General features: G+C 43.2%; 5 protein-coding genes across 5 annotated transcripts in view; all 5 read left to right on the top strand.

Moving 5' to 3' along the window:
• Positions 1-25,102, top strand: part of LOC126561924 (protein LSM14 homolog B) — a 204,641-nt gene that overhangs the window by 74,290 nt on the left and 105,249 nt on the right. The gene's annotated exons all lie outside the window — the stretch shown is intronic.
• Positions 1-25,102, top strand: part of LOC126562465 (uncharacterized) — a 136,980-nt gene that overhangs the window by 97,085 nt on the left and 14,793 nt on the right. The gene's annotated exons all lie outside the window — the stretch shown is intronic.
• Positions 670-23,633, top strand: LOC126561629 (serine/arginine repetitive matrix protein 1). The gene is made up of 7 exons (XM_050217895.1): positions 670-743; positions 9,981-10,028; positions 10,648-10,799; positions 21,072-21,172; positions 21,253-21,370; positions 21,443-21,576; positions 21,644-23,633. The coding sequence occupies exons 2-7, from the start codon at positions 9,992-9,994 to the stop codon at positions 23,631-23,633; spliced, it is 2,532 nt and encodes an 843-aa protein (XP_050073852.1). The 5' UTR covers positions 670-743; positions 9,981-9,991.
• The window catches only part of LOC126562158 (slit homolog 3 protein-like), a 57,474-nt gene continuing 34,101 nt past the window's right edge, over positions 1,730-25,102 (top strand). Inside the window, exon 1 of the mRNA XM_050218587.1 lies at positions 1,730-1,733. The gene's annotated coding sequence lies outside the window, so the exon portion shown is untranslated. The remainder of the gene's footprint in view (positions 1,734-25,102) is intronic.
• Positions 12,875-25,102, top strand: part of LOC126562569 (protein lifeguard 1-like) — a 400,503-nt gene continuing 388,275 nt past the window's right edge. The window contains exon 1 of the mRNA XM_050219116.1: positions 12,875-12,880. The gene's annotated coding sequence lies outside the window, so the exon portion shown is untranslated. The remainder of the gene's footprint in view (positions 12,881-25,102) is intronic.

Below are 25,102 nucleotides of genomic sequence, written 5' to 3'. Positions count from 1 at the left end.
CATCTTACTGACGTTGTTTTCGTTTCTTTCTTATTTCAGTTGATTTTTATGCGCCTGCCCGGAAGCACACCCCGGCCCAGTGTACCAACGAACGGAGTGCGTTTTCAGGAAGCTTATGCATTGGTAAATCAATTGTGCATCAAGTGAGATATCAATAGGCGGTCGATCTTTATATCGATATCGGTAGCAAAATTAGAAAGGAAGAAAAATAAACAACGGAACCAAAGAAGCGTTTGAATAGCCATCTAAAAATACCCATCATAATCAGGCAGCAGCAGCAAAAGTGGTTTTGAACAACGTAGTGATGAATCGAGTGCTTGAATAATGATCGTTTACTTTTTGCAGTGGAATTTAGTTTTAGCATTTTCAATAGTTTTCTCTTCCCTCATTTCTTTCTGTTTTAGTGTGCGTATTATATGAATGTATTTTGATTAATTTGTAACATCATAACTGGTGTGCAGTGAAGTGTGTGAAGTTAACGATAACGTTACCCGGGGGAATAGAAAAAAAAACCTCGTTTTCTTTCGTGACCGTCTGAGAGCATGGTGATCGTTTAAGTGTGCTTAAATCATAACGAACCTCGACGACGAGGTTGTGACAAACTGTGAGTGTATATAGGAAGGCAAGCTCAGTACAGGTGTTGATTGTGTGCTTGAGCTTCGTTCCCCAATTAGAAATAGACACTCCTGCTGGTACAGGAGCAGCGGACGACTTTTTTTGGGCTACAAGATAGAGTACTAACGGTAAGTAAGGATGCTTAAGTGTTTTATTATCATAAGCGAGGCTTTCTTTACCTGGACGGTTTGTCATGGTGCATACTTAAATCCACGAGTTGGGGCATCCCTAAAATTGAAAATTCGTCCCTTTGGCACAGCAGTTGACAAACCCACTTCTGGGACACATATAAAAGTAAAGTTCTCATTATGATACAACAGTTCCGAATGGAAGTTTAATGTCGTTGAATTTTGAATATTTACTCAATCTTATCGTGTAAAATCAAAGCTCAAGGGAGAAGGCACATCATAATCAGCCATCGCCACACCACTAGTCACAGTCAACCTTCTGCAAAATAGGTGTTTTTTCCCAAGATGTTGTGTTCAGCTGCTCGAAGACAGCGTGTGAAATGTGGCACGTATTTCCTTGGCCCTGATTGACCGGAAATCCCCTTGTTTGGAAGAAGTAACGCAGAAGTAAAGGAAAGGAAGGAAGCAACTAAGCAAGGAAGGAAGCAGTACATTTATCAGTCTTTCCTATTTCTCCAAGGTTTACGATTCAGGCGCAGAAAGTGGTTCAGATGTGCATTCGAGGTGGACAGCATTCGATTATTCGATGTCAAGGTGTCATTAAAGCTGTTCCTTGAACTTTATCAAACGGTTCGGTTTGGGGAAATTCAGACGGGAAGTTTACCGGATTACATCCGCGATGAGTAATGGAAAAAAAATGTAAGAAGAAAAAAAAAACAAAAGCTTACAAAAATGCAAAACTTTTCTGGCCAACCAACAAATCAAAGTATTTGATAAATCATGAAACTAAACAAAAAAACAGAAACCAAAAGTTACAACTCTACGAAGAAACGGCTCAAACACACTCCATGCTTCAATCGAAATCGAGAGTGAAACGATGAAATAATAACACCCGAATCTGAACCAAATCGAAATCGAAAGTGAACAAACCAAACGAAACAACAGAAAAGACGGGGAAAAAGGTGTGAAAAAATGGCAGCAGAAGATTAAGATGAAACATAATTCCCGTCGATGGCGATAGTCGAGGAAGCATTAGGAAACACGAGCGAAGGAGATGCATACATACAACGCCTGGTTAAGCTTAGATGCTTGTAGCCATCATCAACTTCATCTTCGTCACTTTCAACTAAGCCGTACGAGCCACACATGTGCTCTGGCTGTCTGTCTGTGTGAATTGCGTTGGAAGTTTGCATTCCAAAACACATCACAAGCGTTGAAAAAAAAAACTCAACTTGAAATCGAAATTCCGTTCCGCCTTGCGCGCGTGGACGATCACTATTAAAACAAATTTAAATTGGAAAGATAACACACCGGCTAACGACATGTTAACATGGAACAGCTGGGGTAACTCGCTGTCATCGCTTGTTAGAGATTTGAAGCGGCACATGTTTAAGCGAATAGATTAGTACCGGAAGAAGAAGTGAGTAGTGGACAGTGGATGTTTTGCTGGCGATCGTCAAGATCATGGCACCGTTGATCATCTGTTCCGGTTGAGCGTGTGTGAGCCTTAGGATTTCTTCTTCATGCACCCCATAAACGCCGTATGTTTTGCTTTCGGTGGAATGTGTGAAATGAACTTAAATAACGAAAACCCTTGACATGCTGGCTAAGCTAAAGTGAGCATTCATTTCGCGTGCTTCATTAAACCGTATCCGTGTGCCGGTTTAGAGGTCATTTAATTTATTTCGTTCATGTAGAAACTACCCCGAACTGTTTTTGTACAACATTTTATGCGATTGTTTCTGCTCAAGCGTCGGTGCGGCAATGCAAATTACAAAAAAAAAAAAAAAATGCGATCGATTTCGTGGTTTAGCCATTTCGGGGCGTATTTCAACAGACAATCACAGCCCGGCAGTCAAAGAAGGTGAGACTGAATTACGAAAAGGCTGCTCAGTAAGCAGTAAAACACAGAAGCCTCTTTTCTGATACATTCTATAAACCATACAGTCGGTAGAGTGTGGCTTATAGTGAGCGTTTTTGTTTTGTTTGCTTCTTAAAGTTTGTGTCGCTTATTCGTTTGAATGACACTTCAGAAAGAGTGTTGTAGTAGTAGTAAACCAACCGCCAGGATTGCCATTCACTTTTGTCTGTCTGCTTGCCACACCCGTGGTTAGCAACCGGTGAGCTGTTGGATTATAAATTACCTTCTCTACCCATTCGGCGAACCCTAGTCTGGTAGGTGATTTGAAAGCACTAAACAATCTAATTCTTAGCGTGGTACAACAGGGACACGGTACATTCGCGGTGTCCAACTGTGAGCTTGTACGTTGTAAAGATAATTGCTATAAGGAATTTATGGAAATCGAAAGCAACAGAACAACACCGGCAAATGGGGTTTTGCAGGTGATGACGATGATGTTGTTAAAATGTATTGTAAATACAGTCATTAGGTGTTACACAATTGCAGTGGTAATGATTTGTTGTCAACAGTGAAAGAAGTGAACAGTGAAGTTAAAAAAGCCCATAACAAAATAATTTACTAAAATATGCTACCAAAAATGTAAAAGAAAACTATTGATGAAGGGTTCGTTGCTTAGAAAAAAGCATTGAAGTCTTTTGTTTCAAATTAGCTGTAACATCGCAAAATAGTCGCGAAAAATAGTAAAACACAACTTGGTAACTGTATTTTGCATAAACTACTGCATTTACTACTATTGACATCACCAAATACTACTTTTTGTTCTTCCTTATGTATTGTTTTCATGTACTATGCCTGAGGACTTGTGCCGAGAATTTTACTTCACCAAATAGTTACATTACGCCGATTACAAAGTCAGGGTTTGTTCCGATAGCAGAACTACTGTATTTTGTATGTCTAGTGCAGCATTTCTAAGCTTTGAACCACTGCAAACCATTAATTAAAAAAAAATCTACCTATACATCAAACAATTTCTAGCATCTAATATCAACCATTTCTTCATAATTTGAAATCATTTCAAAATATTGTTTTTTTTTTTGACAAAACCGACCCAGAAAAACAAAGAAGCAATTAATTACCACTTAAAGAGATAAAACACCAAACCTCTCCCTATCTTTGAGCGGCCTTCCCACCAGAAAAAAACCTATTGTCTTATCGTGTGGCCTACTAAACGATCGTCAGCATGATTTTCGTAACCAGTAACCCCCGTTCGAGCCGTAGACGCTGGCTGACGGACGGCTGAGAGTTGCACGTAAAACTCGTTCGGCTTTTCGGCAGCGGAAGTGGAAAGTTCAGAGCTAATGTATTCCTACAAATCAACATTCACCGGCACCGATTTGAAGGTCGTTTTGCGTAATCGGTCCCGTCCCGTGTTCCGCACCCGTTCAACGTTCCAAAAACAAAGCCAGATTTTAGAAGAAAAAACAAGCTATTCATTCAAATTAACCATCGACAGGATTGCTCCGGATTGTGGCACACCTTTTGTGTGTGGTTTGTAGAGTAGGCCTTTAAGGTTTCCCTTCTAACCTGTCTCGGTAGTGATCCTGCTAGAAGTGGCTTTAGAGGCAGCGTGTACTACTGTACGAGTTCTAGCTCTAGGGCGTTGAATACTTAGTTAGATCTCACTTCGATTGGCTTATTCCCTGTACTCTCGAGCAGGGAGAACTGGTTTACTTTCCCATGCGATCGATTGGCAACGAAACAACATCCCGCCAGTTCGGCTTTGAGGCGTACTATGTAGATCACACTCCTAACCAGTGTCCCCTTAGGAGTCGCTGCTTTGGAGTACTGTGTAACCGATCCGAACGACGATTGCCACCGAAAATGGGGGCAGCCTCCGTGAGGGGGAAGCCTTGAGGGATCGTGGATCGTGAGCTAAGTGTGCTATGCTTTCCTGCACGGAACGTATGATCGGGTCAGCATAACATGATCGTTGTTACATGCTGCAAGAAATGGAACAAAAACAGAAGGAAAATATTATACTACAAAGAAAAACCAGCGAGAAACATGCAGCAGGATAACTCTGCAAAACTGTTTGCGTCGTTGCAGATTGTTTCTTTTTTCTTGTCTCACTTTTCTTGATTAATCACCCTCGTCTAGCACACACGACTGCACGAGTGCAAGTGTAATCTGGAAGGCTAAATCGGTAGTACGCCATGGTCGGTGGTGGACTGGTCTCCGGCAAAGTGTACTTGTTGCTGTGGTAAATGCACAAGGTTGCACAATCTCTTTGCGCATGCTCCAGTTTTACTGTTTTTTTTTGCTCGATTTATACACTCGATCGTACGTTTATACTTAGTGCGGTGGTGTGATTCGTAACAGAATTAGGTTCCTCCTTATAGGGTGTGTGTAACAGATAGATAAAACTTAAATCTAGCTGTTTTATACCTCACTGGCTCAGTGGCAAAGGCTAGCAAAGCGAAGCAAAAAAAAAAGGAAGGATTTAAATAGCATAAAGCTAAACAAACAACAATAATCGCATGAGACGAGTCCTTGACACATCAACTCGTTTAATGACTGCAAAAGCACAACGATTGGCGTGCTAAAAAACCATGTTGTGATGTGCAAAAATAAGCGCCTTAACCTCAAAAAAGAAACAAAAGCAAAAGTTATCTCGTCGAGGATCGTTTGCTTGAAAAATCGTTCCCTCATGTCGATAAGATCAAGATGCATGCTGCTCATACCATCACCGTTGCAGCAGCATGATGGACACTTTCAAACTCAACGATTGCTTTTCACAGTTCGGATGGATGTTAACAGCACGCTACTAGCACATCTTACACCTTCGGGTTGATGGATGGAGTTGTGTTAATTTACTACTTTCACGCTTCTCAATCAACCATGCACTAGGCTCGAATGAAACAGAATCAATTTTGAGGCGATAAATCATGTCTATTTCTTTGGATCGAGCTAGGTTGTGTTGTTTTTCAGTTCGGGGAAGAATATTAAGCTACACCGACAAATGAAGCGTACAAGATCGGGTAAATACGTGCTCAAATGTTCGAGAGAAAGGATGAGATCACATGATTGAATGGTAACATTCTCACATGATCGTTGCCCCTAAAGATTACCCTTTTTAGTGAAGGGATATCTTATGAAACAATTCTGTCGTTGCCTTACTCCCGAAGCCCGTGTCATAAAGTTAGAATGGAACATTGGTGTAATAGTGATCGTATGCTCTTGAATTAGCTCATCTTCAGAGCTAATATCTATTTTTGCGATCGATTTTCTTGTCGTGATCTTCTTCAGCCTACGCAAGCGTGAGAGCAAAGTTATGCAATTGGGTTCTATTATTGATCGGTTCAGCAGCATCGATCTTCCATATACTTGATCATTATTGTTTCATTCATGTTCATTTCATTCTTTCGTGTGTGTAACGCTTTGATTTCATGCTGTGTTGCAATCGATTTAATGGATCTATGTATTGGATTAGTTTTAGCGTTAAAATAGCTATTATTAGTCTTTTTTTAATCAGAAAAACATATCAAAACTTTTGAAAATACTGAAGAAGGTTTTTTTTCTATTTAGCAGAATATGTGTTCCTAGCAATTTGAGATTTTGTTGCGACTTTATGACCAACAAACAAAATTTTTTTAAAAAATCAATGATCTCAATCAACCAACTGTAGTTAAAGGAAATTTTTTATGGTAATTTATACTTTTTCTGTTTCTAAATCTTGTTTGTGAATATTATATTCGCTCTAAAACAAAATACTGCAATGTCCAGCATAAACGACGAATCCTTCTCCAATTTACGAACTTGCTTATTAGGATATCTTTTTGGACCCTTGGAATCAATTTTCATTTCTTTGAAGCCTTCCCTTAGAAACACCATTTTATGTGCCTATTTAACGTGTTTCATCCAATGTATCACCGGCCACAAACGATCGTGCCGTGCTGGTTGAAGTCACCACTTACATACGCTACTGAAACTTTCGGCCCGGTTTCATTTCCACACCATAACGAACGGAACCGTACGCATGCGTTTCGCGCTCCAAGGTAAACCATTTCCCATGCGCACGCCACTTCATTGAAATAGTGCACCGAACTCGGCCGGTTCCAAATGGTTCCTTGCTTTTTATCGTGCCATTGCGTGTGGTAGTGGTTATGGGACGTAGCGAAGCACTAAGAAAATCTCCTTCGTACTGTTGAGTAAAATAAAGCCTACTGTGATACCCCACCCATCGCACACACACACGAACACGCACGCACGCAACACAAAAAGTAATTAAGAAAAATAAACACATCCAAGCAGGCGGGTTTGGAAAAACGTTGACGTGTTTTTGTTGTTGTTGTGTTCGTTGGTTTAGGGGGGTTAGGTTGACGGGCTGCAGAAAAATGGTATCTAGTAGTCTCCACAGTTTGTACGCCCTCCTCGGTGACACCGTCCAGTTTAGTCCGCGAGGGAGCGTGTTAAAGCGGTAAGAAAACAAAAAGAAACGGCAATAACTTCCAACCAGCAGTTGCAGCAGCCAGGTCGGGAAAAGTGAATGTTTTTGCTCTGTGAAGGACGTCCAGTGTCGGGTCCCGGGCAAGTGTGTTGATAGTGGTAAAGCTGGTCCTGATGGTGTTGGGACTGGTTCTTGTTTGGTTTTGGACGTGTTGCAATGTGTGTTTATACGTAGTTTTTGCAAGTGAGAACCCCTTCTTTAGATGGTGGTTTCATGGTTTGAGCATGAAAATCGTCAAATCTTTGTAGCAGGAATATTATAAGAATATTGAAATAGAAGTAAAAAGCAATAATAGAATAAAACTGGTGTAAAGTAAGTGGATTTGTTACTATTTTAGACGATTTTTGTTATTTTACAACCAGGTTGAAACAAAAGACTTCGCGTCTTTTTTTTTTAAAGAGACGAACCTTCAATCAAATAGCATCCAGTTGCTAACACACTCAAAATCAAATTTTACTAAATTAAAATGAATAATCAATACAAAAGATTTCAACACACTTTTTAAGCGACGAAACCTGAACTAATTGCTTAAAAAATTTGTTCCATTTTTTGTAGCTAAAATCTTCTTCTTTTTTTATCAAAACTTGTTCCGCATGGCCTTCTAGTTGCTTGAGCATCCGATACATGACCGATAGTAGTAGCTAAGGTTGATTCACCATCATTCGATCACGACTTGCAGCCATTGACATTTACATAGTCTCTCTCGGAATAAAGTTATAAAGCTTTCCATGGGCACAGGTTTCCGGTAGCAGGAGGCCACTCCCGGGTAGAACATGTTGCCATTGAGCATTACCAGCTGGGCAGCGTGAATTCTCATGGGGGAGCGTTATACGAAGACTAGAGGGGGCCAGCTGACTATTTTAAGGCAACCCTGTCTGAGACTGCGCCATGTACAATGAAGATAGGTGGCAATCGAGCATGACTAAACAAAAAAAAAAAAACGCTTGCCTTCATCGGTCGGATGCTGGAAGTGCGTCAAGATGTTAATAAAAAGCATCGATGCGAAGGCGAGCAAAGGCAGTGTAAATTATAGCCAGTCTTATAGTTCTATTGTGTCTGACCCGTCACACCATGCAGGGCTGGTGCCAGGGTTCGCAAAGACATTCATGAAGCTGGTTACTTACGCTTGCGTATGGAGCAGATATCTCAACTTTATGGCCGTTCCTCCTATCTCGAGGGGTCGGAGGTATGGTACGGCTGCGTTACGCGGCTATGGCACACTCACAAAGAGCCATGCTCGTTTGTCGTCATGTTTGCTTCTGTTTTTGCAGCGATCCACGCGCCAAGCAGAGACTGTGAACCACTGCTAGCTGTCAAGTTAATGACCGGTTAAAAGTTATCGTTGTAGTAACAGCAGCAGCAGCAGCAGCAGCAGCCACAAAGGAATCACTACCGATTCTTGACGGGTTTCTTCCAGTACACCCGTACATAAAAGCATATAATGAAAGAACGTCGCTCCGCTCTCTTTTTGCTCGAGCCGAGCCAAGGAAGTGATTGTCCGATGTACCATGTGGCGTGGCTTGCTGATTATGCCACCACGGATGACGGTTTGGTGCCTGTGTGTTTCCGTGTTGCCGTTTGTTAGTCTGTCTCTCTGTGCTTGGCTTAAATATGGGACCAATCCGTCCGACCGTCCGAAGACTTCCGCGTAGGCAACAACGCATTTGAGGGCTGTTTGTAGTTGAATTATGAGCGTCGGTGTTACAGATGGTAATGCAATGTGGGTGATAATTTTGGGATTGCCCTCCGATAAATGTCATGCGACTATGGGGACGGTATTTGCTGAGTAACTTACTGCGCAACTCGGTTGAAGCGTAATGTTTGTGGCCACATTTAATTTGAAATAACCGTGGGTATTCTGTATTGAATCTTATATTTAGATTGAATGTAGCTTCAAAAGAGGAATTTAAATATTAGACTTTATTTTATTTACATTTGAGTATGGAGGCTCTCTAGACTTTTTTTTGTGATAGTTTTGAAGCTAAATTAATCGCGGTATTTATTGATTTTTAATTAAACCATTTAAATATTTTTTTATTTACAAATTGATTCTTAAACCGCAAATCATATTAGAAATTACAGAGACTTATGATCTATTGGATTGATAAACTATAAAGACCATCATTGGCACGTCATCATCTGTGGTTAATGCTAACAATAGCTCGACATTCGAACGCCACTTGGCAGCCAGCTTCGAGCAGCTTCGATTTTCGATCAATCTTAACCTTCCGTGGCAATGAACGAACATGCGAGACAGCTTTCTCACCACACACACAGACACGTCCAACAACTGCGAGGTCGATCGATTGGGTTTCGAGTATCGTTCGTGTAATCACATCACCCATGCTTATCAAACCATCCATCGCTTCATCATCGCTGCAACAAATTTTCCCCCATCACTCGCCATTCTCCAATCCAGCCAGCCTTTACGTTGAAAGAAGAAGCCAACGGAGGTTACAAATGGATTGACGCGTCTGCCTGGTTCGTCCATTATCTTGTCTGGCTCGATCATCGCCAGGAGCAACATTGATCACCCATCGGATGCCGCATCTGTTGCAGCGTTTGCATTCGTACCGCCGTTGCACCATCGGCCGGGTGATTCGTTGTGCTTAATTTGCAAACCATTGTACACATATTGGCCCCGCCAAGGTCATTGCAACGGAACGGAATGGGTTGCCACAGAGGAAGAAAGAGTGAGAGAGATTAAAAGATCGAGCTTATCGAGAAATTGCTCAACCGTTGAATGATCTTTTGCTTTTAACATGCTCATATTTGTCAATCTTTCACATTCATAGCCTTTAGTATGTAAAGTGATTCACCTCCGTCCGTGCTCACATTTTCGTTCTGCTTGTTTTGTGTTTCGTTACAGGGGGAAAAACTATGAAAAAGATTCGGCGATGGCTGCTACTGTTTGCGGGTAAGTTGTTTAGCAATGCATTTATTCCTTTACCTCGTTAACAATTCCTAAACCGCACGTTTATCATCGAAAGTTTGTTTTATTTGCAAATGTTATCGGAATCGGATGTTTTGGATTTCATGTATTGCTTGTTATATCTTCTTTTTCATTAGATTTTTATACATTAGATTTTATCCTTTATCTTTACTTTTTTCTTACAAACTGTTTGAAAATCAAAGCGCTCGCAATTATGCAATATCGTTTGCCTTTTTTAATGGATACTTTTAAGTTAAAAGCCTTTTTTTGGTTCCGATAATGTCTGCATTACATTTTTGTTTTTTGAGGATAAAATTGTCGAATAAATCTTTAATATTTGTGTTACTGAAAGAGATTAGAAAAGATTGAAAGAGATTAGCAAAAAGCTTTTAAACCAGGAACTATTTGAAGTATTTTGTCAGCTAGTTAAGTGAGACTATTTCCTGTCCAAAACTCCGTTCCGAACTCATGTTCTATCCACAAGCAATAATTAAATTCTACAACACAATCCAAAACCAACGCGGTCCACCTTGGCACACACAAACACACCTTTGTGATGCATTCTAAACCATTTCCGGTTCATTCTTTTGCCCTTGTTTTCCAGTCATAATAGCGCTGATGGTCCGAGTGGACGGTTTGAAGGCAACGTCGTTGATCTTTGGACGCGGTCCGGCCACCTCGTCAACGACCACGACCACCAGCACAACGACCGCCGCCACATCGACGACAGAAGAATCTGCCGAAGCAGAAGATGAGGTAGGTTTCGAACGGTTTATTGGTCAGATACATTAATGCGAAACCCGAAGCAGGAAACTTGATGGACTTTATAGCTGTGAATGTAAAGGGTTTTCTCAATCAATCGAAGCGAATGGCCTGACGTTACTACTACTGGTTTGCAGTTTGTTGGTTATGCTGCCCTGATTATACAGCAAAAGCCTATCCGATCGGTTTGGCACGGGTTTTATGTTCCAGCGCCATGTGGAAGCATTTTATGTAATAAACATAACGCTCCACATGCTCCACATTTACACACACACACACACACACACACACACACACACACACACACACACACACACACACACACACACACACACAAACATGCTTTGCGGAAACCCTTTGCCATAAAGCACGCGCTCCTTGGTGCATGGTTTGCGCGATGACGTTTGGAGTTATGGTGTGGCACGAGAGGCTTCTGGTGCTTTGTTAAGAATCGCTCAAAACGCATAATGAAATGGGAATTGTACCGTTTGCGCAACACACACACACACACGTTAATCGTTACCAGAGACAGACAGACAGTGATGGGTTTTGCTGCAGTTTTCATATTTGTTCATGCCCTTTCCCTGTCCAGATTGTGAAACATGAACTGTCCTGTCCAAGGGCGCTTTGGCGAGGGATGGGAATATGTGTGGTAGGTGTAATGCGAGCTTTAGAGCCTTTCGCTTTCGCTATTAGGCTGGCATGCAGCAGTATGCCACCGAATTGGTGCCACCAGTCGTGGGCGGCGAGTTGCCCTTTTTTCCTCAAGTTATAGGACCGACCTTTGCTGGCCCCGATTCGGATGCCATCCTACCCGGTGTGCCAGAAATGTGTCAACCGTGCACTAGGGTTGAGAGGCTGAGGCTGTAGTTAGATTTGTCCTGGAAAAAATGGCATTTTAATGGTTGATCAGCTCTGACGTAAGGTTGCACACAAGGAGCACACGAAATTGGAGCTGAAGCGATGTGGTAATTGATTGGTAGTGGAACTTTTGCCACTTGTGTGATTGGGAATAAGTGATTTCTTGCACAAAAAGTTATGGATTGAACTGTCTTTCTGAGCCGCGAAATAAATATTCTTCTGGGTGGCATAGGACCTGCGATAGGTGATAAAAATTTTTCAGCTTCAACTATTGTTATCTAGAATCGCTCAAAGAAAAAATCGGAGTCACATGGTCGTATAGAGTAAATAAAAACCTTCATCAACCGTCAACAATACTGACCCAAATGCGTATTTTAGTCGAGGAAAGAGGATCGAAAAAATGGGTCAAAAATCGTTGCTCACTAAGCTCCCTCTATGTCCTGGACCACCTAAGCCTGTAAAGACCAAAGCCGCCAAAACAGATCATAAATACCCAACGCTTTACGGGTAACTCTCACTTTCGTATCGGTGATGTGATAATGAAACCACCGCCAACAGCTGTTATTGAATTTTGGCAGCTTTTGAGGGCAGAAAAAAGTGCATCCTCATCCGCGACGGTGGATCGACCACAATGAAGCAACCGTGTAGCGTGATATACAAGTCAGAAAGTCCCCAAAAATCAACCCGGCATGGCGTTCGGTGAGATTTTGTCTCAGCTTCGTTTCCCGATTTCATCTCAAAACTAGTCCAACGTGACACTGATGAACACATCCAACCACGGTGACGTAATATCCTTTTCCAGACTTATGGGGGCTGCGGTGTGGTGGTGTCCCCCCTCGCTTTCACACCAATCCAACCAATCCAGCCAATAATCGGACTACGTTTTGGGGTGGCTGTTTTGTGTTTCCCTTTCGCAGACACCGAGACGGCGGATCTCCCGACGACGAGGGCTTGGTTGGCGGAGGTTAAACCTGAGGGTACGTCGGACGTTCATTCATAATCAAACTGCTGACAGGTCAAACCGGTCGACGCGAGTGAAAAGGGCAAACCGCACCCAACAAAGGTTGTTGTCCGGTTGGTGTGGAATTGAAGTCAACTGAAGAAGAGTCAACATTAGCAGTGGTTGTTTTTTGTTAAAGGGTTTCTGGGGTTGTGGTTGTGTGAGTTTTTATTTAAATGTTTGATCCAAAACCGGAAAGCGGCCAGATTCGGGAGTAGGTTAGTAGGGGTACACGTAGTACGTCATTTCAAGCGATCCGCTTGTTAAATCGATCGATTTTAATGAACTTGTTGAACTATAACTTATTACTTCAGAATATTTATAATAAATCCAATCATTTGTTTGGTACCATGTATTAAACATATAAAATTTTGGATGCTGATTTGTAACCAATTGGCCTTATTTTACGAACTTAAGTATATCGGTATCGTGTGTATGTTACTGCTTTGGAGGCTGGTCGAGTCAAGGTAACTAAGAGAGGTGATCGTTCCAAAAGAGAAGGTAACAATATGCGCAAACAAGTAATTGATTTGGCATTATTCGTCGCACTCTTATCTAATGTCACGGCTGCATAAGAACTTCACCGACAAACAAACGAACAAATAAACGCCGGCAAACATTTTACCCTAACTGTGCCAATGCCATATCAGTAGCGTGAATTAGGTCACCTAAAATGTCCCTGGTGTGGCCGAAAAGTGAAACCAATTCATGTTCGGATGGTGAAGCGTATGACCGCAACCGGAGTTGGCCTCTAATTGGGTGTTAATTAACGGTGCAAATGCTCGGTTAAATTCCGCCTTTACTGCAGTGACGCTGTCCTTCGCGGTTGCGTTCTCTGTTCCTATGTCCAGCAGCAGTGGCTGCAGTGCGGTCTGCAAAGCAAGTGCTGTTGCAATTTTTGTCCATTACAGGCTGGCTCGAAGTTGCACGCAGAAGTTGTCCGTCCCTGTTCAGGTGTGTGGCTGTGTTTGCGTTTGTTTGTGGTTGCAATTTGAACAAATTATGGAACCACTCGTCGCCGGTCAAACGGCACTGCATGTAATTGGAGTTTGAGCCAGCCATCGGTCAAGTGTTGTGTCTGATGAAGGAAGTGAAAGATGGAAAATGGTGTTTAAAACAGAAAACAGAAGACAGAAGAGAATGAAAAACATAGAAAAAAGACGCAATGCAGGAATTAGCAAATGGTACAAAGTGGATTTTTATGTAAGATTTGTGTTTTTTCCCCCGTGGCCGCGTTTATTGAACATTCCGACCGGTTACGGTGAGCTGGTGTTAAGAATTGTAACTCTGCAGCAACATTTTGGTTTATGATCGTCATCGTTGCGGTGGTGAATTTTAGTTCTTTTACAAACAAATCTTAATCCTTATTGTGTAATAATCTTACATCCTAGCACTGCTGCAGGTAGGTAAATCACCTTACGCTACTGTGTAAGTCGACGGATTACGGCTTAAAAATTCAGTTCTTCAGCTTAAACCACCTCAAATCACTTTAATCACAAAAAAGGCAAACTCTTTATCATAGTGATAGTGATGATTAATTTCCTTGCTGGTAAACAACTTGCCCTGAATTACAAGGCTATCGTACCACCGTCGTGGAAGCTTAAATGACATCGAAACACCCATCAAATATTCCATAAATCTCTTGCTCGCTCTCTCGGTGTACAAAAATAAAACCATTAATGAAAAATGCCAATCCGCAGCGTGAGATTCATTTCTTGTTCACACTTAGAGGGCTAAGGCTTACTTAGTATTTGTGAGCCTCGGTTGGTTGGGGATTCCTACGCAGCGTTACGCGAATTCCGGCTAAGCCAGTGGCAACGTCACCTTTGCGTAACAAGAACCCGGCAATCGTGGTGGCGGCGTCAGAGAAACGCTGGCAGACGGGGAAGTAAGCAAACCTTTTAATCTTAGCCCGGTAAAGCGCAGATCAGAGTGGCAGGTTGTTAGTTTGGTAAATGGCAAGTTGAGTGGTGGCCCAGGCAAAACACCGCAAACGGCGCAAATCGATGAAACACCTGACCAAAAGCACCTCCAACTGTTTGCGGTTGGCTTGGATCGTCTGCCTCCGTCGATCGGTAATTAAATAGACCACTCGTAATAGTTGCCATCGTGTAAGGGTTGACCGAAGAAGGGGCTGAAGGATGAGCAATTATTTATAACTCATAACGTACGCTTCCCTTGGAAAGGAGGATAATGGGTGAGTACGTGAGGGGTACCCGTACGTACATACACAAAGTTGAACAAACACAGAAGAGAGATAGAGGGGAGAGGCAAGGGGAGGGAAACTCACATACTGCGTCACCTATGTCCACTCATGGTAGTGTGTATATTCAAATAAATGTCGATTGTAGCATTACTTAACCTTTAAAACAAACCGGCACATGGTGGAACGGGCGCATTTAGTGAAGAGGATGACTGTGACACACTCTCACACACAGACAAACAAAAACACTTGGGTCCGAACGATCGACATCTTTCGGACGTTTGGGGCGGTTCACTAACCCCACTATCAACGGGAAGCTCTCGCGACAATGCGTCGTAATGGCATAATTAAGATGCAAATGCCGTCCCCGTCGACCCGAGCATCGGTTCTTCGGCTCTTTGGCGGCATTGGGTTCTTGGCGGCGTGTATATTGGGTGGGTTTTGTGGGGCAAACTGGAGATTATTTCTTGTGTGTCTGTGTGGCATTAATGTATTCGATGCGGTTGGCATTTGCGACAAGTGGGCAGATGTTGTTGTCATCGTTTTAATAAATATGCTATTGAGTGTAAAATTGTTAACAGACCTTTAGGAATAGAATTGACGTGGAATAACGATAGGTCTATTCTCCACTATTGTTGAGAGTTGTCTAACATGTTGTACCGTACAACTGTCAACTTATTTGTGTAGAAGAAATCGTCCAACTTGTTCCTGGATGGCGCTATACAACAGATAAAGTATTTATTTATTTAAAAATGCTTGGCTCGACAATAAAATGGCTCCGAATCCATCCAAACAGAGATGTGCGCTAGGGCGTTGCTTGTTGGAGCTGTTAAATTTGAGACTTGCGATTCAGATCCTCACGCGAACCTTTTCTAACTTGAATTTCAAATTTAGTTTTCATATAAATAAATAAAAGATAAATCTATAAATCCTTTGTATTTTGTTCATGGATAAATAATTAACGACTCATGATAAATTGTTGCTTGAGATTTAGAGCTGTTATGGAACATGGGATTTTAATTCGTTTACCTTTCAATATGGTTCACATCCAAATAGTTCATTCAATTTATTTTCGCTCTATTGTTTGACGATCAAGATCGTTCGAGGACGTAGTGCCAAAGAAGCGGAAGAAGTGTGATGGCAAAGCTAACACCAGTTGTCTATCTATTGAGAAGCCCAGTGAAGAAACCACAAAAAAGCAACCTCTGCTCTAGCGAATTGTTACACGCTTTTGCTACTATATTTCATCAACCTCGTTTGAAAATATTTCGCTAACTAACACGACTTTGGCTAATTATTTCGACTATCACGTTTCACGTGCGCGGGTGCAATTAATCCACCGGCCTTGGAGCACGTGGAATGGTGATTTCCGAGTAAAAACCATTCACCTGCCATGGTAGCGTGTTGGCATTTTCGGTGGTTTAAGTTGCTGTACGGTTTTGCAGTGCCAATAAATCTAAATTCGTTATCCGGCTACCACGGTAAGGTGACCGGGGAGTTAGAGCAAGCGACTTGGTTCCCATTGTCTTATTGTGTGTAGGTGTCGGTTGCACAATTGTGTGCATTAGCGGAAAGCCCTTCAGTGGTGCCTTGGCTACCGTACACCAGCGTAAGACGGTGCAGTTCTTAAACCTGTTCTGAATGCCATTCGGTTCTCTCTCTTGGCTGGATGCTTCACAAAGTTCAACCTTCCGTTCGCACCATAACCGGACTGCGTGACTCTTAGGTGTTCGGTTCCACAATGCGTTTGCCATTCCACTTGAGATGAGTATCGGTAACCTTCTTTCCAGGCTGCAGAAAAGCATGGCAAGACCATATGTATGCATGCTAGGGGTACCAGAAGAGACCACAGCAGTTACCGCCAAACATGGTAACTGGACAATCAGATAACACAGCGTGTTGCTGCGTGTGTGGAAAGAATAAATGAGGTTACAAGTAAACAGCTCCGGGGACCGGTAAGATCGCTTGCGAAAAACGTTCTAAGTGTTCCGATAGTAGACCGCCGCCTACCAGTCACACGCAAACACACATACACACAGGGCGTTGAAGTAATCCCACGACACCGTTAATGTTGTTTGGTCGTCGTTGTTGGTTACCGCAAATGTCAAACCTTCTTTCCGCCTACTGAGTGGCGAGGCCCGGACTGAATGAGCCCTGTGAACGATTTTACTTCTCGCACTTTCCGCTGGAAGGCGACCAGTAGTAAGTTGTAGTCACTTGCGTGACTGATAATTGGTGTCGATGACACACTTACCTTACCAGCACGTTATCGAGCTGCCGTCTGTTAAGTGACCGAACCGTACGCGAAGGCATAAGACACATGTCGGTCGTTTTCATTAACCTTAACCTATAAAAATCACCTCACAACACCCTGGTGCTCGGGATGCACCTGATAGGTGATAGGTTGCCCTTTTGTTTTTGGCTAGTGTTCGCGTTCGACCCTCTAAACCCGTTTTATACCTCGACACACGCAGCAGCGGAACCTAACGGTCTTATGTGGCGCATATCGTTAATTAATCACGGATATTCATTTCCAAAGACAAAGAGGAGGATTCATCATCGTTAAAGCACGAACTATTGCAACATAAACCCCCTTTCTCCCGTAATTTATTACACACACACACACACACACACACACACACACACACACAATGTTGTGCACGTGCCGCGGATGCCCACCATCGGTTGTGGTTGGGTTTTCGTTGGGAGGCCATTTATGGTGAACGAAACCGACAAATGCCACATTATCAACGGAATATCGTCGTAGCATCATCGACATGTTAGCGCTAGAAACGCCATTTGCATTCGATCGGGACTTGCGTTACTTTGTTGCCGTTGCGACTAGCTTGCCGATATAGACGGACCGGAAGTGTGGTACTAAAACCGGTGACCTCAACGAGGTAGTGTGGTGATTCATCTTCATGGTGGTGTGGGACGGGATTTCGGAGGTAAAAGGTCTTCCTTCAATGGTGGTTTACTGCACTGAAAAAAGGGCTTGATCGTGAACTTGATCTTGAAATTACAATATGTAACATATTTGCTTAAGCTCACCGGTATGGGGTACAACATTTATTTTTGTTTTATAGCTTTTTTTTATCTGGATTTGTTATTGTTATTGATTATTGTTCTCAAAGTTTCAGCAACAATTTGTTTTTAAAATTGTTCAGATTTATTAACGATTTGTTTGTTTTTGTTCAGTTTTATTGATTTCTCTTGTATTTATGCTTGTTATGCATTCTTATTTTTATGAGAAACTATGGATTTATTTACTTTTTATAATTAAGACTGTTTCATTTTGTAATGGTGAAATATATTTTTCTAAAATTTTTTATTCTCTGAAGTAAAAAGTACTTCTTTCAATCTTTCAAAATCATTTTACTAATTTAATTATTAACTTACTGTGACGGACAGCATAAAAAAATCGCCTCAGCTTGTGTTGTGAATAGGGTGTATAAATAAAACGATGGTTTTATTGTTTTGTCTATCTCAAAATTCGTGATGAAATCCATTTAAGATATGATGATGAATGAATATTAAAATATAATAATTTTAAGGAATCAATCGGCCCCCATAAAAAGAATTTATGCAATACATGAAATAAAATTTGTATTCCCTCGCACAAAACGACAAACTCTAATCTGATCTCAATTATATCACGCCCTTCATACGAAACGATCGCCATCTTTCGTTGCATTTCACCCACGCAGACGTGGTGCTTGGGTTATCTACTCGGCCGGCACGCAAATCGGCCACCGCAAGCAAAATATGTGCCTCCAATGTGAATAATTTAATTTTCGAACGAACGCTTCCCAGGGACGCGACACACGGTACATGCAAACGCCTGCCCGTCTACGTGGAAATCGAGCGATCGTGCCCGGTGAAATGGTTGATCGGAATGGAATGACGTGGATAAGGCAAATGAAACGAAACCACTAGCCGTCCGTTATTGAAAATGGCAATCGATCATGCATTAAGCGGAAGTGTCGATGCAGCTAGAGTGGGGTGACTTGGCGTGTACCCATTAAACGACTTGCCAGTCGAACGTATGGCTGGCGCTTGATGTTTTGAACTAATTTCTCTCAATTTATTACAAAATCCATTACCCCACTACGATCACGACGATGACGATTGGTGCCGCCCGGAATGGCTAATGAACTTCTTCCATGAGCGAAATAAAATTGAATCAAGAAAAGACACTTTCGTCACGCACAAACATCTTCGACAAATGAACCGGGGGTTGGGTACCGGGTGACGAATGAATATGGTTTATGGAGAATCGAGAGCTTTACAGACCTTTAAGCGCTTAGATAATATTTTCACACGGTTGGGTAATCACGGAGCGGTGGCATTGTGCATTTTTGGAGCTTTTTTCCTGCTGTAGGGGTGCTTATAAATTATGCCTGATAATAATAATAATCATTGCTAGAGTGAGAGGTCGATGAGTAAATGGCCTGATCTGGGAAGCACGGATGTAAAAAGAATAAGATAAATATTTAGTAAAGGAGTTTGAGAACCAAACCAAAGACATAATGAATTTTCCGTAAGTTTGTGGCTAAAGGAATTAAACTGTAGAAATTTAGTATCTCTCTAGACTGCAAGACACAAGATGCAAGGTAATGCTTGTTTCATCGTCAAGGCATTCCAGCTGATCATGAAAGTAAGGAAAATGGTTTAAAATAAAGTTCGTTACAACGAGCGCGACGGGCCACTGTTACGAAACAGTTCAACAACCGGCCGAAACCTCGGTTCCAGCATGAAATAATTCTTAACACAACACAAACCCCCGCGTTACATTCCTTCCCAACAACCGTCACTAATTAACCCCAACAAACGGCATGCCTCCCGGGTGAATAGAAAGCTCATCGTAATAGCGCATCACACCGATAATAATGCCGAAACCCGTACCCGCCTCTGTACCGTACCGGCATGCAAAATTGGCATTGGCATTCGTGCTGCTGGTAGTGAATTTAATCGACGAAGATGCCCGGTTACCGTCCGGCAAAGAAAAGCCAGCAGGGGAGAAAAAGGGAAATTTCACATTTTATTTTTCATCATCGGATGTGAGTGTGCAATTTTTCTTCATCTGCTTCGTCTAGTACTTTACTGTTGCATCTTTCTTTCTCTCGTTTTGTGTAGTGTTTGGTGTCGGAAGTGCATTTAATGTGCGGTTCTGTTTATCTTCTTTTTTTTGCCTTGTCCGATTACGTATTTGGCACAAACGGAAAGCAGTAAGGCATGCGTTGGAAGATGAAATCTAAAGCAAATAATTAGCATGCATCGCAACATCTGAGACCAAAAAAACAGATCAAAAGCAAGACGAACTAAACCAAAAAATACCATTCCTTGGTGGAATGGAAGGCGGAACGTTCCAGTGCAAACACGATCATTTCCGGTGATATGCATCGCAAACCAACCTTACCACCCCGTGAAGAAAAAGAAGAATAAAAAAAGGAAATGACCATTTCTTCGGTCATTAACGCGCTTCCACGGCACTCGCGGCAGGGATGCAGATTTTCCAACAGTTGATAATGTTAGGCGAACACACGGCTGAGTGTACCACAGTGAGGAGGATTTTACATTTAATTGACGATTCATTCGACCATCGGAGTTTCGTAATGCTGTGCCGTTCCGCTGTGAACTGGGTTCCTATGGTGTGTGTGTGTGGCCAAACTGTACGATTCCATCGGTAATCAACAACTTTCGATGCGGTTCGGTGGGAAAAGCAATAATAGAAACATAATGTACACGATCAGAGATGATGATAATGGTTTGTGATAATGTAATAAGATAGATACATGCATTAAGCGGAACGGTTAGTTTTTCGTTTCCATAGCAAAAGAAAATGACAAAACACTAGAATAACGGCTATTTTGAATTTCATAAACGAATAAACCGATTGGAATGGTAACAGGTTCCCGGACAAACGAGGCTTTAGCACCGTAGTTGGGGTTGCTTAGTTACTTAGCTTACAGATCATAGTCATATTTAGCTACTACATCACATAAAGTCTTCCATAGAGTCAAGCCATAAAGCCGACCGAGTCATATTTATTTGTACAAAAAAAAAAAACAAACATTTTATTCCGTAAGCGCTTCAACAATTATTTCTCAACATTGTTTGATTATCCATCAAATCGAATCAAAGTGCGTGATAATTGTTGCTCAAATAATGATTCCACCATTTTTGTTTCCTTTCCTTCTAGGCCGTCGATCAAGGCGAAGATGCAGTCACAAAGGCTCCACTTACCGGCATACCGCAGGTCGATTATGTCTGGGATCCAAATTTGCCTCGAGAATTGCGAGGGTAAGTAGTTGACCATCTCTTGCCAACAGTATCGTGTTAATGTAAACGTTGCCTTTGCTTCCCACTTCCCACAACACCAGATACAATTTGTCCAATTATCCCTTCCTGGACTCGGTACCGTCAGAGGAGGACATTGGATTCACGTGCGATCCGAAGCTGCACGACGGATTCTACGCCTCGATCAAGTACAACTGCCAGGTAAGTAGTGTGCTCTATTAGCTGCTCATTTCATTACTTGTTAACGGTACGATTTCCGTCTTTCTATCTCAGCTGTACCATCACTGTATCCACGGCATCCGGTACGATTTCCTGTGCGCCAACTATACGGCCTTCGATCAGAAGACCTTTATCTGCCATTTTGCGTCGGAGGTAGACTGCAAGAACTCGCCCAAATACTGGTTCCGGTAAGTTGTCTTTGTGAGAGTGGGAAACTTCACGACAAGTAAAATAATTGTGTGTTGTCCTCTGTAGAAACGAGCCACTGTATAAGGCGACTACAACAACCACGGTGAAACCTCCGCCGACAACTTCAACAACACCCGCCCCAACGACGGTTCCTTCGCGACCGAAACCGCTCCGCAAACCGGTCCGAAGAAGGCGTCCACAGGTCGACTACTACTACTACGACGAGGACTACGAGGAGGACTACTACGAGGAGCGCAATCGACGTCGTAAGAATCGGCCAAGGAATCGTCGACCACTGTACGATGATTACGAGGAAGATGAGCGGTTCGAGCGGGTACGCTATCGTGAACGGGAACGCGATCGGGATGAGGACGAGGAAGACTACGAAGATCGCCGACCGTATCGGATGAAGACACGCACGCGTACTAGTGCCGATCGGCGACCGGTTGCGGTAGATGATGATCGACGATATTACGACGATCGGCGTCGTGATCGTGATCGACGCCCTATGGCAGACGATCGCAGACGTCCACTTCCTTTGGATGAGGTGGAAGAAAAGCGCCCAGCAATGATGAACGAACGAAGGCGCTTGCCACGACCAACGACTGATCGCCGACAGGTGGGTGACGATCGTCGTTCGTTTCCAGCGGACGCCGAGAGTCGACGTGGATCGGTAGCGGATGAGCGTAAAGTGCCCGCTAAACGTCCACTGTACGATGATCGACGGTATCAGGATGAGGAGGAGGACGATTATGACGCACCTGTCGGATCGTCGTACGGAGGAGGTGGTCGTCGTGCATCGGACAAAGGTCGACAGCAGCAGAACGATGTGGTGACGGTGAAACCTTCCGGCTCAAGCATTTACGATCGTCCACGGGCAGCACCACGCATTAACCGGCCAGTTCCGCTGAACGAGAAGAGCAAGTACGCGTACGGCGGCTCGGATACGCCCAACGGAAAGCCTTCGAAATCTTCTTCCACTACGGCAGCGCCGGCAGGTGGATCGGAGCCGGAGTATTACGATGAGTATGAGGAACTGCCTCCTGCTCGGCGTGACGATAAACGTAAGGAGGCGGGAGCAGCGGTGTCGGGCGGAAAGCCACCAAGACCAAGCGCATCGTCCGATGTGGTGTACTACGATGATGTGATTGTTGCGAAGGAAGATTTGCCGTTTCGGCCGGTGCCGGGAAATGTGCGCAAGCCGGAGCAAACGGAGCGTGTAAATAGCCGAGATAATTCGGAACTCGCCAAGGGATCTCGTGGAAGTACGAAGCATCAACAGCAGACACCCGCTAAACCGAACCGCAATGTGCTGCCGGAGACTGTCGATGAGGAGGAAGATGCCGACTATGACGTACCAGCTGCCCGTCCAACCGTAATTGCTCGGCCACAGGCGAATCTGTACGCAAACTTCAAATCAAAGAAGCACCAGCAACAGAGGGAGTCACCATCGACCGAAAGCATAACCAGTAGCACAACGCGTGGTCCGAGCCGTTCTACCAAGCGACCGTTTCTACCGAGTCGTGGTGGTAATCCATATCTAGCGCGTGGTCTTCAACCGGTCGGTGTCGCCAAGCAGCCCTCAGGTGGTAAGTCCTCGGAACCGGAGAAACCGGCACCGTTTCGTATCGATATCGATGGCAGCACCACACCGCAAGCTGTGACAGGAAAGCGCAATCAGCAGCAGCAAGCACCACCACCACCTCCCCCACCACCATCGTCCGCACCACAGCAACCGGAGGTTGTGAATGTGAAAACCCTGGACCAGCTGTACGACGATGAGTACGATGTGACGCTAAACGATGCGCTCAATCCTACGCTGAAGCCACTGACACGCAGCGCACCGCAGAATTTCTTCCGCAACCGTTACGTGCATCAGCCGGACACGGAGTTTGTACCGTTCGAACCGTCGTACGCACCGTCCGAGTTCCGCCGGGCAGCTGTTGCCCGACCACCGACGCCATTACTCTACCATGGGCCGGTTGCCATCGAGGCGGGTTCGTCCGCTTCTTCCCAGCGTCGTGGTGCGCACGTGTTCGGCACGTACGAGTACTGAACGAGCGTCCAAGCTCTCCAAGAACTTCCCTTTCTCCTCTCCCCTTTATCCCGCTGGAAAAGATCTAATTTATTTTGAAACCCACAACTCCCAACACCTAACCGTGTGCTTTCTCCCGAAACAGGCGTCCAACACGATTGGGGACGCCCCAAGATGAGTATGGAGCGAGGGAGATCCCACCTACACCAGCTTGTCTAGAGTGCTTCCGGCAATACAAGGTGACGGACGTAAGGCGTACCACCACCCGGAATGCGTAAATGTGGTTTTCTTTTCTTTTTGTAAATACTGATGTGAATCAACTCCCATAGCAAAGGAACGGATATGCGATGGACAATACTCAAAACATGCAAAACGGTGATAATATGTAGGTGAAGCGGAAATGAAGGAAACACAAAAAAACGGATACGGTTTATCAAACGAACGTGTGAGAAAAAAAAAACATATTAATAACACGGAAGGATAGGAAGTGAAGTGTGCAATACTGCTGGAATGGCCGACGAAGCACGACGGCACTGTATAACGAGAGATCAGAGAGGAGAGAGACGCGAAAGAACAAATAAGTAGTTGCTAAGCAAATGGATGGATCGATAACTTTTGCGATCGAATGATCGAAACCTGTGTTTTGGTAGCCGAAGAAGACAAGTCGAAATTGAGAAAAAGTTAAGAGCAAAGACAAAAATAACAAACCGACAAACAGATGCTAGGATATGGTGTATTACTATTTGATGTAATCATTTCTTTTCTTCTCGATTTATATGAAAAATGTGTATGTATAGAAAACGTGGCTTCCGAAATTATGGTAGGGACGATGCGTTTACAAGAGCGGTAGAAGAAGCGGAGATCGTTCTGCGATCGTGTATGAATGAAGAAAATAAAATTTTCTTTTATAGTACTTTATAGTGAGTTTTGCGCGTGTGTGTGTGTTACTCTTTCTCACTCCGAAATTGGATGGATTACTTGCAGCGTACTGTTCTTCTGCAACAAGGAGTTATGGACTGGATCGTCCGAATCAACACATGATCAACCCACCAGAGACGAGTAAGTTTTTCCGAACAACAGTAAAGTAAGAGGAAATTCGCAGAAGCAGATCTTCCATTGTCGTTCCAGAAAAAAACGGGTCCAAAGGTCATTCTAAACATTTACTTCTCAAATGCGACTAGGAAGAATTTTTCAGTCCATGTCCAAGAGGTGTGAGAGGCCGTGTCTTAGGGGTATATAAAATTACTACGACTGATACTGATACTACGAGCGAGGATCTAAAAAGTGTGATATTGCGAAAAATGACAACCTTCGCCATGTTACAACCCTATCAGTTAAGGTTTTTCTTCTGTACTTGTATTTTTTTATCACAGATTTATTTTTTATTACCAAAAAATTGCATTTGAAAAAACCGAACCGAAATGTGGATTTTCTTTTTAGATGAGTTCTCCGCACCCTTGTTTTGTCTCTTTAGCAAACTGTGTGTGTGT

This window comes from Anopheles maculipalpis, chromosome 3RL (genome assembly GCF_943734695.1).
Source record: "Anopheles maculipalpis chromosome 3RL, idAnoMacuDA_375_x, whole genome shotgun sequence".
Classification (NCBI taxonomy): Eukaryota; Metazoa; Arthropoda; class Insecta; order Diptera; family Culicidae; genus Anopheles; species Anopheles maculipalpis.
The sequence above is the reverse complement of the archived record's forward strand: the minus strand, read 5'-3'. Positions and strand labels throughout refer to the sequence as shown.